This window comes from Panthera tigris, chromosome A1 (assembly GCF_018350195.1).
Source record: "Panthera tigris isolate Pti1 chromosome A1, P.tigris_Pti1_mat1.1, whole genome shotgun sequence".
In the NCBI taxonomy this organism is placed as follows: Eukaryota; Metazoa; Chordata; class Mammalia; order Carnivora; family Felidae; genus Panthera; species Panthera tigris.
This window is the reverse complement of record NC_056660.1, coordinates 212,412,485-212,425,471: the sequence shown is the minus strand read 5'-3', so window position 1 is coordinate 212,425,471 and position 12,987 is coordinate 212,412,485. Positions and strand designations below refer to the sequence as shown.

General features: G+C 44.3%; 1 protein-coding gene and 1 pseudogene across 2 annotated transcripts in view; one reads left to right on the top strand and one right to left on the bottom strand.

Annotated features, from left to right (window-relative positions):
• Positions 1 to 12,987, bottom strand: part of MTMR12 (myotubularin related protein 12) — a 65,686-nt gene that overhangs the window by 9,329 nt on the left and 43,370 nt on the right. For both annotated transcript variants that reach the window (XM_042997011.1, XM_042997017.1), the window contains exons 9-13: positions 6,694 to 6,803; positions 5,839 to 5,963; positions 4,135 to 4,213; positions 2,633 to 2,703; positions 1 to 173 (exon numbers count right to left, since the gene is read on the bottom strand). In XM_042997011.1, the coding sequence (XP_042852945.1) occupies positions 1 to 173; positions 2,633 to 2,703; positions 4,135 to 4,213; positions 5,839 to 5,963; positions 6,694 to 6,803 (558 nt within the window). The remainder of the gene's footprint in view (positions 174 to 2,632; positions 2,704 to 4,134; positions 4,214 to 5,838; positions 5,964 to 6,693; positions 6,804 to 12,987) is intronic.
• Positions 4,849 to 4,931, top strand: LOC122232460 (annotated as a pseudogene).

Genomic DNA, 12,987 nt, shown 5'->3' with positions numbered 1-12,987 from the left:
CTCCTCTTTGTCACTCTGACGTAGATGGTTGCAGCGATCCAGGAAAGAGTGCCCGCCCATGATCCACTCCTTTTGGACAAGGCTCTGGAAACCAATCCTGGTTCTACAGTGGGGGTCCATCATCACTTGCACCAGAGAGGAAACGAGGCAGCAGAGGTCGGAAGCATTCTCCTCTAGGAGGGGCCCAGCGGCAGTGCAAAGAGGCAGGAGAGTATGGAGTATTAAAAAGCCACAAAGAGTGCTCACCCTTGCACAGTTTTGGTGGGGTTCCCAAAACCAAAGTGTGCCTGCTAATGACAGTCAAGGTCTACTTCCCTGAAGGCGAGGGCCCATGGGGAAAACAGGTAGTGTTCAGATTGACAGACAAACTGCTTCCAGCCAGTCCCGTACAGGTTCCGGCATATGCTGGCACTAAGCACGGATCTGCTGACTGAATAAAACGCAGCACGTCAAATCCACTGTCAGCGTACCGGCATCCCGGCGTGCCGCATAATGAGGGCAGAGCCATACACGTGGTGGCGACCCGCTAGCCTTCACAGACCAAGTTCAAAACTCTTCCAATTGCCGTGTCAAAGTCTCCATCACTGGACTCACTGTTCCAGGGCTCAGCTGCTCCTCAGACTCCCCTCAGAGCTCCTCTCCTCCACTCCCTCTGCTTGGACTCCCTTATTCCCATCTCCATAGCTCTTTCCTTCTCTGAGAGCACAGAGGTGCCCACTTCTCCTCGCCTAGCCTGGCAGAGAAACTCCCCTCGGTCTATGTCCACGTGCCCACCCCCAGAGTGCACCGGACAAAACCTGTGTGATGAAAACACCATTCATACGTGTGTTCGGCATTCGTGACTCCCGGCAAATAAAAGCATACATTTCTGTCCATGCATTTGCCTTAGAGTTTTCAGATCCTAAAAGTTAGGGTCTGCATCCCCGTGGTTTCCTCTTTGCAGAAAGAAGTGCAACTCAAGCTGCTATTTAAAAATGTCCAGGAGGATGGCGGTGCTAGTATCGGTGAAACTAGAGAAACTTACAAATTCTAAGGAGGGGGATGTGTCTACCGTTAAAATTCTTTCATTTTGACCCTGGAACCATGAGGCACTAAGGTCTAGGCTTACGCTTGTGGTTCTTTTTCTCCTCCAGGGAGACGAGTCTAAACTATGGGAACACGTGGATTCAAAAGAAACAGAGTTTTGTGTTTGGAGTGTTATCAGCTTATTTCAAGTTTCTTTCTTTTTCTTTCTTTTTCTTTTTTTTTTAATTTTCTTAACGTTTTATTTGTTTTTGAGAAAGAGACAGAGTGTGAGTGGGGGAGGGGCAGAGAGAGGGGGAGACACAGAATCTGAAGCAGACTCCAGGCTCTCAGCTGTCAGCACAGAGCCCAATGCGGGGCTCAAACTCGTGAACCGTGAGATCATGACCTGAGCTGAAGTCGGACATTTAACTGACTGAGCCACCCAGGCGCCCTGAAATAAGTTTCATAATTTTAAGGGAATCATCCTTCTTGCATCTGACGGGTGTTAACAGTAAACCTGTGAGTAACAGGAAGAAGGACCAGAAAATGAGATTTCAGAGGAGACAACTCAGTCATTCTTCTGGACCGAGTGACTTCTCACATCTCAGCCAAAGATTCAGATGTTGTTTTATGCAACTGTGACTACTGCAGCCTGGCCTGAGGACTTCTGCCTCTCAGATTCTGATCTTTATTCGTCCTCCTCTATACCACTTAGTTCCTCAGTATTCTGTTCTGCCATTGGTGATTAGGTCTTTTTCAATAACATGCTCAGGCCAACTCTCATTAGGCTGTAAACTTCTAGAAGGCAGAAGTATTAGAGCTCTGCACATGGTAGGTGCTCAGTCAATATCGTAAAATCCAAGTCAGCGAGCCAGCATCAGGTGGTACAGAAGCCCCAGGCAGACACATGTGCAGCCCGCCCACAGAGGCTAAATTTCAGCAGTCATGGAACACGTCAGAGCCATGGTAAAAGCTTGAGGGCATGAAAGCATGAGATGATCTACTGAACCGAAGTGCAGGGCTATGAGAAGTTGAAAATATTCTAAATAGCAAACATCATATTTTAGCTCAGGTCTAACCAACTCTAGCAATCTTTAAATAAAAGCGGTTTGCACCTGTTTTTACACATTCTGAATGCTTATGTCCTGTCCACATGTTTAGCAAGTTAAGCCCACTGAAGCAAAGGAAATCGTGACCCACAAACTTTCTATAGCGACTGCACAAGGTTGTCTGTCAAACACAAAGATATAAAAAGAACAATTAAACCATTCATGGATTTCTTTATATAAAAAGGATTATCAAAAGATTTTAACTGTAACCAAGTGGAGTTAATATAAAACAAAACCCAAAGCAGTAGGAAATGTGAACTTTGGTGAAGATACCAAACAATTCCTTCTTGGGCTGCAAGTAAGTCTGCCAAGTTCTAAATGAAGGGTTTATTTTTAAACTGTAACACTGAAATCAAACGCAAAGAATTCTAAGGTCAGGGTAGAAAAGAATGGGAAGGATTTCTACACTAGCTCGCTCCTTTTGTAAGATAATTCCAATTACATAAAGCTATATATGCAGAAATTGAGTCTCGAGTGAAGGGAAACGAAAACCACTCTTTGTGCTTTAAATGTATTACCTAAAAGAAGAACGTTCACGTTTTGTGCTTCTAGACATTCTGTGATCTCTATTGCTTTTTTCAGGCAACGTCTACATTGGAAAGAGACAAGAAAAAGGGGCATTAGTTTCTGAGGTTGGCATCAAAACCATGAGAAATTTAGACAGAGGAAACTGAAGATTGAGACAGTCTCATTTGTTTTTTCACTTGAAATCCTCCAGAAAAGAAGTTACCATTTACCCTATTCACATACTGCAAGACACTCATCTGCCAATTAGAGACTGAAAATTTTCAGAAGGGAATCCCAAAATTGATGTCAAAACCTTCCTAGGTGATTTCTAAACTACAGTCTCCTATTAAGAACTCATGCCTGAGTCTGGCCGGAGAGTCCTAGTAAGACCCACAAATGCCCACGTTGCAAACTGTGCTGCACGCCCACATGGTCTAATTCAAGGTCACCTGTCCAATGTGTCAGTGTGGCTGAAACAGTCCAACAAGGTCCAGAAATCCCTTCTGTCTCTCTCTGTACACACTATTCCTGATCTTCAGCATTGACTTTCCTTTGCTTGTAACTAAGGGCTTCACATATGCTGTTCCCTGCCTGCAGGGGCGCCCTTCCTGGACGGTGCTTCATTTGGTGAGGGATGCTCAACCTTCTCTGCCCACCCCACATGAAGAAGGGTGCTTTTCCTGGTGACGTTGATCACTGTCGGCAACTACACATTCCAACTATGGGCCATGCAGCAGGCTCTCTGGAATGGATGCGTTAACAAGTGTTTGGGGGGCTGAGGCTCCTTGCCACAAACCTCGCTGGCAGAACCGAGAGATGCGGTGCCAGTTGGAGGGAGGAGTTCTTCTCCTTCCTCACAAGTGTCCTAGGGGTGGGACTCTTCTCACACCCTGATCATTGCTCTTCTGTGCCTCCCTTTGCCCTCTCCTCTCTTTAACAGCAACAGAGAGGAGCTATTCAAACTATGAAGTAGGCAAGGGAATATAGGAATTCTGTCTCTGGGAATCTCAACCTAATTCCCAAACCCAAAATGCCTAATTGAAATTAATCATGAAATTATGAAAAACCGACATTACTCATTCTAAAATAAGTAATATACACAGGAGAAACGTAATTCAAAAAGGTATTCAGTAAAAAGTCAGCATCACCCCCCTTCTTCCTGTTCCCTTCTTGGAGGCCAGCACTGCTGCCTCAGTTACTCAGTTAGACTTATGGGTTGCCACCCCCCTGTTCTGCAGTCTTTCCATGCCTAGTCTATATATAGTCTAGAGAGATCTCTTTGTGAGCAAGTAGCATGTCGATAAATTCAGATCAAATGTGCACAGAAATAATAAACAAATGTAAAATCCAGCTGAGCTGTCAATAGAATATGTGATCTAAGAACATCTAACTGTGATGTTTAACACATTTAAATGTTTAACATTTAAAACAGTTCCATTGTTTGTCAATTTGTTTTACTACTTTGAATTAGAGAACTATAAAATTCATGAGCAAAATGATGGCTTTAAAATACCTGATTATGTCAAGCCAGCTGCTACTTTCCAACAGAGAAAACCATTTTATATCTGTGTCCCAAAATTCCGTACTATTATCTGAAAAAAGAAAAAAGAGCAAGGAAGTCAGGTCACTGTTCTCTTACATGTCTGCCACCAAAAATCTGTGCTACTCAAGTGTGCTGTTCAGACAGTCTTGGACTTGAACTGCAGCATCCAAGCACAGATCTCCATTCTTAAGAAAGGACACTTCCAGACTTCAGCTGAAATGGTGTTTGAACTGTAAGCCTCTGGAAGGGGGTGGCAGTCAAAAATGGATTTTTTAGATTTTTACTGTTCAAATAAAAAGTGCTCCACAATATTTATGTAAAGCCATGGTTGACCTTGTGATTCAACAAGGAGAGTAACATGTTTTAGGCAGAAACAGTCGACACCCAGGCTACACTATTCTAGCACTGGAAGATAACGGCATACCTCCTGATGCCAGGGAGCCCAAAGGGGGAGACTTGGCTTCTGCTGGAATCCTAAATACACAAGCACATTTTCCTTGCATACTCCTACACCACACACCCCGCCCCCACACCTTTGGTACAGAGAGACCTGCGCTGCATGGACATCTAATACAGGTCCAAGCTGCAAACTCAAATCAACGACAAGGCAGATACTTCTCTGCAAGTCCTGGGTGATGAGACGGAAAGTGGTAGAATCACAGTCCTGCACCAACTAGTACAGTGAAGACTATACTTTCAAGGATCATTTCTATAGTTTATTACTAGAGAAGTTTCTCTGAATGTGCAGAGTACCCAAAATTTAAGATCTGCAGAAACAAAAAAACCCCAAAAAACTAGGGCAGTGTATCACTCTCCACCAGGTCCCTGCTTTTTATAAATCTAGTTAGAGGTGGACACTGCTGTTTACCTGGGCATCATATTCATCTTTATCTCAAATGCCTCCATAATCAGTGTATATAATGGAAACTCAATAAATGTCAGCTGAATGAATGAATGAATCCTAAGTCATTAGAATTTGCTAGGCTAGAAAGTCCAAGTTAGGAAAAACTGTGACAAATCTCAGATGGTAATACAGATTCACTGAAGAACGAGAATTAATAAACAACTGGGCTGGTTAAGTAGGATTCAGGTCCTAAGCTGTTCATAGTGGGCAGCCCAGGCAGAGAAGTGGGGGTGGCCGGGATGGGCATATTTCATTTCCTACTTTGTACATTTCTGCTTAATCAGAAGAAAAAAAGATATTTTCACTTGGGGTGGGGGGGCGGGTGGGAGGCGGTCCATTCAATAAGCCACTAAGGAAAACAAAACCAATCATCCACTTTATCAATCACCGTGAGCGAGCCAGCGAATACAGGTGTTGCATGGCTCCACAACTTTTAAAGAGAGAAGCCCCTGTGTACACCACTGGGCGACACTGTGCTGAGGAAGGAGAGAAGAGGAGCAATGGAGAGGTGGGCCTGTGTTCCCTGTTGTCAGAAGGGGCAGCGGGGTAAAAGCCTGGAAGAAAATGGAGGGGGAGGGGGGCGCGTGCGGTGAACGTGGCAATGACAGCGGCTCCTCAGCTACCAGCCCCTCTGCTCTATGACATCAACCCTCATGGTCATGAGCCTCGGGTACATACAGAGACCAGGGAGAAGGTACCAGCTGTCACCTGATCCACACGGCATGTCTTTCCCTATTTGACAGAGAGCTTTTGTTCTGCATTTTTCTCACCTATCAGAAACAGCTGTTTGAATTTAGAGTAGGCAGTCTGGATGTCCTGCAGGGACAGGAAGTTGCTTGACAGGTCTTCAGTTTTAACAATTTCATAGGGTGGCCTGTGGATGGTCTTATAGATTCTAGGTATCAAAAAGTAACAGGAGATTAAAAGAGCAGAAGTGAATTAGAAACAGCTTATTTTTCCCGAGCACTTAGACGTGGCAAGATCTGTGTGTGTAGGTATCCTCCCATTTGATCCTTGCCAATAAACTAGCTACCACAGGACCGCTGCTCCCAGTCATCGGAGGTGGAAATGGAAGCACGTGGAACATGTATCAAAGGACAGTGACATAGGCCATGACCTGGATTTGACCACTGTCAATACCATAGCCATCATGCCCTCCCCCCTAAATACCTCAGTGTGCATCTTTAAAAACAATACAGTTGACATTCTTTTTTTTTTTTTTTTAAGTTTTATTTATTTAAGTTATCTCCACACCCAACATCGGGCTTGAACTCTACCCCGCGATCAAAAGTTGCAAGCTCCTCTGAGCTAGCCAGGTGCCCCTGCAGTTGACATTCTTAACGATTATGTTATACCGACTCCTTTCAAAATTATGTATTTTTAAGTTTTTTGTTCTTTAGTAATCTCTACACCCAATGTGGGGCTCGAACTCATGAGCCCAAGATCAAGAGTTGCATCCTCTACTGACTGAGCCAGCCAGGCGCCCCTCCTTTCAAAGGGATTAAAAATGATCCCTCTCTATGGTATTCCTGAGCACTAAGCTATCAGCAGGTAAACAGGAATGAAGCTTCTTTGGAAAACAAGAACTCGAGCTAACCAGTCACAAAATGTAGAACAGTACTGACCCATCCAAGAAGCTCTTTTGCATTTGTGAAAGGCCATCATCCTGTTCTTTTTTGGGCAGTGCTGACATTTTCAAAAGGGCACATCCATTGTGGCAGGACCAACACCATAACTGCAAAGGGGAAGAAAGGTTTTTCAGTCATAATCCAGATACACAATCCAGCGGGAGAAAGGTAAGCTGAGCATTTAAATTTACTCAGGGAAATGTATAACTTGGGTAGGAAATGGCTGAATATTTTCAACTTTGTTAAGCCAAAGACTAGTTACTTACAATGAAAAACAATGATTTAGTCTTAAAACAAAAACAAAAAAGACCCCCAGGTCTAGACAGTTACACTCAGACCTGCTTATGGTCTGACCGGGCTTGAGTGCCGGGAGCCTAGATGACTGCATCATCATCACTAGGCTAGTCACCGTGGTGAACCTGCTCTGCCAGGGACTTCATGTCAACTAACTCATGTGATTCTCAGTCACACTCTCAGACTGCAGTGATTTCCTTCTTTCCCCTCTTAAACACTGAGGTTTTCTTTTCTTTTCTTTTTAATGTTTATTTTTGAAAGACAGGGAGACAGAGAATCTGAAGCAGGCTCCACACTGTGTATGCAGTGCCCGATGTGGGGCTTGAACCCACGAACCATGAGATCGTGATCTGAGCCAAAATCAAGCGTCGGACGCTTAACCAACTGAGCCACCCAGGTGCCCCGACAGGGGTGATTTCTAATTCCATTAACAGCAAGGAACTGAGGCTTGGAGAGACCAAATAACTTGCTCAAGTTGCATTGAAAGCTGCAGCAGTGTGTCTAAATGCTGTGCTCTACCTGGATGGCAAGAAGGAGGCAGCTCCTGTCAGTAGAGAAAGTTCACACCAGACAGAACGGGAAGCTGGCTACTCAACAAAGGATACCAGACCCGTACATGCAAGGCGCTGCATTAGGTGAAGAGGATGTGAAGAGGGCGAGGATAGTGTGTCTACTCCAAGGAGCTTATACTCTCAAAAGGGAAATGCATTCACAAACATAATAAAAGGTAGAACGTGGTAAATAAGAGAAGAGAATTACAAGGAACCACAAAGGGAAGGCAAAAGAGGAAGAAATCACACGAATGACTGTAAGTGACAGGTTCAGGTGTTCAGGCACTTTTCTGGCTACAGTGGGAGAGTTTGTTTGCTGTTTTGCAGGAACAAAAGGAAATGAGAACTGATCTCGGGGCAAAGTAATCTGCCAGTGGAGCCTGGAACGGAGGACAGGGCAAGCCTGGTTAGGGCAGGTGAGCACTGTGTGGACTCTGTGCCCCATCAAGGCCTGGTTAAGGGCTGAGAATGGCTAGAGCACAGCCACTGCTCTGCTGACCAAGTCATCAGCCTTAGCTCAAAGATAAAACCTAGGGGAAGATGCTTTTTATAATTCTGCCATCCAGCACTGATACCTTTTTGCTATTCATCTGCAATGAATGGTATAAGCCATCCACTGGACAGGCTAGAAGTCTGGGCTGTGAGGTTCAAGATGAGCACACGATCCAGGCGATAACTCTGCACCACACTTAGAAAGCCAGGAGGAACTGGCTTGGGGTTACAGGGGAAGATGATGGAATGGGTGTTGGATGTATTAGGTGTCCAGTGCCAACAGGATACCCATGTGCAGCTATCCAGGAGGCACATTAGATGAGGGTTATGAGTTTAGGAGGGGAAGGCAGGATTGGGGCTCCGGACATGGGAGGTAGCAGCCAGCTGATAACGAGCTCACCCAGGGAGTGAGGGCAGAGGAACATAGGACTGCTCTAGGAAATGCCAAAAAGCAATGCCTCCCCTTTCAGGGCCAGGCCGTACTTTGACTCTTTAAGGTTCCTAATAAGGTGGACGTGTTAGGACACTAAGACAAATCAAAGGGCCCTCTGCTGTCTTCTCCCAATGTCATACTAAGCAACGTACAGAAACCACCACACAGTTTCTAGCTCTCAGCCAAAGGTGGCAATAATTTGAATGCCCAGGCAATCATGCCCCTAGTTGCTGCAGCTCACTTGGATAAAAGGAGAGACACTCTTAGCCACGACTAGGTGACAGGTTCTAAGAAATTAAGGGTCCGTAATCCTTTTTATCTCTTCTCTTGGGATAGAAAGGGTTAACTCTTGGTGACATTCAACCATAATTCATGTTCTCTTTGGGGCACAACCATACCTGTCTCATCTCTTCTGGGGTAATTCCCTAACTATTCTCTACTTGAAAAAATAAATAGGAATGCCCGAGTGGATCAGTCAGTTAAGTGTCTGACTTTGCCTCAGGTCATGATCTCACAGTTCTTGAGTTCGAGCCCTGTGTTGGGCTCTGTGCTGACAGCTCAGAGCCTGGAGCCTGTTTCAGATTCTGTGTCTCCCTCTCTCTCTGCCCCTCACCTGTTCATAATCTGTCTGTCTGTCTGTCTCTCTCTCAAAAATAAACAAATATTTAAAAAAAAAATTTTTAGGAGCGCCTGGGTGGCTCAGTCAGTTGGGCGGCAGACTTTGGTTCAGGTCATGATCTCACAGCTCATGAGTTCGAGCCCCGCGTCAGGCTCTGTGCTGACATCTCAGAGCCTGGAGCTGCTTTGGATTCTGTGTCCCCTCTCTCTCTGCCTCTCTCCAGCTCACGCTCTGTCTCTCTCTCTCTCAAAATAAACATTAAAAAAATTATTTTTAATTTTTTTAATACTCTGAAAATAGATAATAAAATAAAAGCAAAAGCACTAGGTATTGCTTTTAAAAATAAACAGGAAACAAGCAAAATTTTTAATTTTTTTAAGTTTATATATTTTGAGAAAGAGAGAAAGCAGGGGAGGGGCAGAGAAAGAGACAGAATCCCAAGCAGGCTCCTGACTGTCAATGCAGAGCCTGACATAGGGCTGGAACCCTTGAACTATGAGATCATGACCTGAGCCGAAATCAAGGGTTGGATGCTTATCCAGCTGAGCCACCCATACGCCCAGAAACAAGCAAAATTCTTAGTCAAAGACATACTTCTCATAAGAATTTAACAAAAGCATGTCTTCTATTGTAATATGTATGATTTCTGTCTGGGTTCTTAGTATAAAAGTCTTGACAACAGACAAGAATCACTCCTTGTTAATCCTGTTTACTTTTATTATTTAAAAAAATATTATTTTTATTTTTAGAGAGGGAGAGAGTGAGGGGACAGAGGGGGAGGGAGGGAAGGGGAGAAAGAGAGAGAGTGCGCGCAAGAGTGTGCAGGAGAGCAAGAGAGCGAGAGAATCTTAAGAAGGTTCCACACTCAGTGTGTAGAACCCAATGTAGGGCTCAATTCCACGACCTTAGGATCATGACCTGAGCCAAAATCAACAATCGGACACTCAACCGACTAAGCCACCCAAGTGCCCCTATTCTATTTAACTTTGAAGAAGGAGAGGGGGAGATTATTCATTATTTGGTACATCTTAAGGTATCTCTCTTAGTAGAGCCAAAGACAGAGCTTTAGGGGATCATTTACAACTGGACACCAGTGTAAGAAAGAAGAAACTATTAAGGAAGTCAGAGGACCAAGAAAGCACAGTGTGTCCAAAGCAAGACAGGAATTTAGAAGCAAAAAAAGAGAACATAATTAGGGTCACACCTGCAGCGATGGGGAAGAGAGGTGGCGATACACAAGGCATAGTGACTTCGGGAAGGTCCTTCAGCAGAGTAGGGGATAAAAGTCACCACGCAAGAAGAAACAAGTAGAGAGACAAGTAGGGGCAGTTAGTACACAGTCTTTTATTTTTTAACGTTCATTTATTTATTCTGAGAGAGAGAGATGGAGATAGTGTGAGTGGGGAGGGGCAGATAAGAAAGAGAATCCCAAGAAGGCTCCTCGTTGCTAGCGCAGAGTCCAACATGGGGCTCAATCCCACGGAACTGTGAGATCATGATCTGAGCCAATCAAGAGTCAGATGCTTAACCAACTGAGAAACCTAGGTCAGTAGAGTCTTGAAATATGTTTGTCGGAAGGAGAACAAGACAACAACTTAGCTCTTCAGGAGGGGCTTCTTCAGGTTAGGGAAAGCTTGAACATGCGTTCAGGTAGAGCAGAACCATGGAAAGATCCACGTGGAAGGCGGAAGACTGATGGAAGCAGGCTCCAGACAAAACAAGGGCAGATGAGATCAAGAGCCAGGCAGATGTTTAGTTAGATTCAGGATAAGGAAACAGGAACACAGAAAAAAACAACAGGAGGTGAAGGAGGAAGCTGAGGGAGGAGGTCTTGTCGCTGATTGTCCAAGATCCCACAGAAGTGGGGGAAATGTTGTCTCTCAGTACAAAAGTTAAGACTGGAATTACAGGGGGGGTTGCCTGGGTGGCTAAGTCGTTTGAACAGTCCAACTCTTGATAGTGGCTCGGGTCATGGGTCTCATGGTCAGGGGACTGAGACCCACGTCAGGCTCTGTACCGAGTGTGGAGCCTGCTTGGGACTCTCTCTCTCTCTGCCCCTCTTGGACTTGGGCTTTCTCTCTCTCAAAATAAATAAACTTAAAAAATAAGAAGAAGAATGGAATTACAGGGGCACCTGGCAGGCTCAGTTGGAAGAGCATGTGACTCTGTGACTCTGGATCTCAGGGTCATGAGCTTGAGTCCCACACTGGGAGTAGAGATTACTAAAGTAAATAAAACTTTAAAAAAAAAAAAAAAAGAATGGAATTTACAAACTTAAAAAGAATGCAAAGATGGTTTACACCAGCCCCAGGGAAGAATGATACAGGATCCAAAAGGAGTTAAATAACAGACTGCTGAGCCAGAACAAAGGCCCAACAGAGGCAAGGTAACATGGCTTTCGCACATCCCATTAAGGAACACTCTGCTGTTTGGTTTGAATCATCTTTAGCAATGTTCACTAGCCCCGCGGCCAGAAAATATAAATACTCAGGGGCTGGAGAACAGCAGAGGGTAGAGGACGCCAAAGTCGCTATTAGAGCAAGGATGTGACTGAATTTACAAACGATGTAGGTCTTCACTGAAAATAAGTGAAGGCAAGAAAAAAACAGATTAGCTGAAAAGTCAGGGTAAAAAAGCATGGAGATACGCAAATGTTCTGGAACTAGAAAGCAGTAATGGTTGTACAACATTGTGAATACATAAATGCCATTAATGGCAAATTTTACGTTATGTGTACCAAGAGCTCTGTGTTCCCTGGGTAAATGTGGAAATTCCATTACGTACAAAATGTTTCTGCTGTCCGTTCATGCAAACTCCACTAACAACTTCCAGGACATATCATTAAGGCAGATCTGAAAAAGTGAGAACACTTTCCTACTGTTTCTATCAAAGTTATGTTGCTGGCTCCCCACTCAGGTCTTAGCAGAACACTTCCTACTCCTCAGCCTGAAGGCCTGGCTAGAACACAGTATCAAAATTTCATACAACGCCAGGTGGAAAAGCAGCCTGTTTGCACAGGTGCGGACAATTCGTATTTGTTTCTTCCCACAGAGCTCACCTTCTTTCCCTAGATCCATCTCTGAAAGGCTGAGAAATGAAGACATTCATTTTCATCCTTCTACAACAGCAATTCTTAAAATGTTGAGATGGAGGCATGGTAGGGGGTGGGGGGATGGGGGCAGGGTCCCAAGACCCTTTCAGGTGTTCTGAGAATAAATATTAAGAGGTAACTGTGTCCTTTTCACAGTGTTGACATTCGCACCTATGGCAAAGCCCTGGTGGGCAAAAGTGCTGGTGTCTTAGCACCAACCAAGGCACCACCACCAGATGCCATTGGTCACCACTGTATTCTTTGCTGCCACACACTCATAGGAAAAAAAATTCTCCTTCACTTGAGAATGTCCTTAATGAAGGACTAAAAATTATTAATGTTATTAATCTTGACCATTATGGACAATTTAATAGTAATACGCTTTCTATTCCGTGCGATGGAGTGTGAAGTAAGCACTGAGATGGTGTTGGTCACAAGAAAGAGCACGTGTGTGCCTGAGCTGAGAGGCGAACTAGCTGCTCTTTCCATGGAATTGAAAGAATGAGTGAGGAAAAAAACCAAAAAACCAAAACCCATACAGAATGAGTGCGAGTCAAACAACGTGTGTTTAGACTTTGGAATCTGGCAGATGCATCCTCAAAAAAAAAATGAAGTGACCCTGCCACTTCAAGGAAAACAACTGACAGATTGTTGCAAATAAAAAATGAACTTTCAAGCAAAAATCACATTGTGTAAAACTAACCTCTGACTCCAGCTGGACAGCTTCCCAAAATATACAGACTTCTGACAAGACAAAGACAATGCTAATGAATGTGATTTCTTAAAATTTTAGAGAGAGAGAGAGCATGAG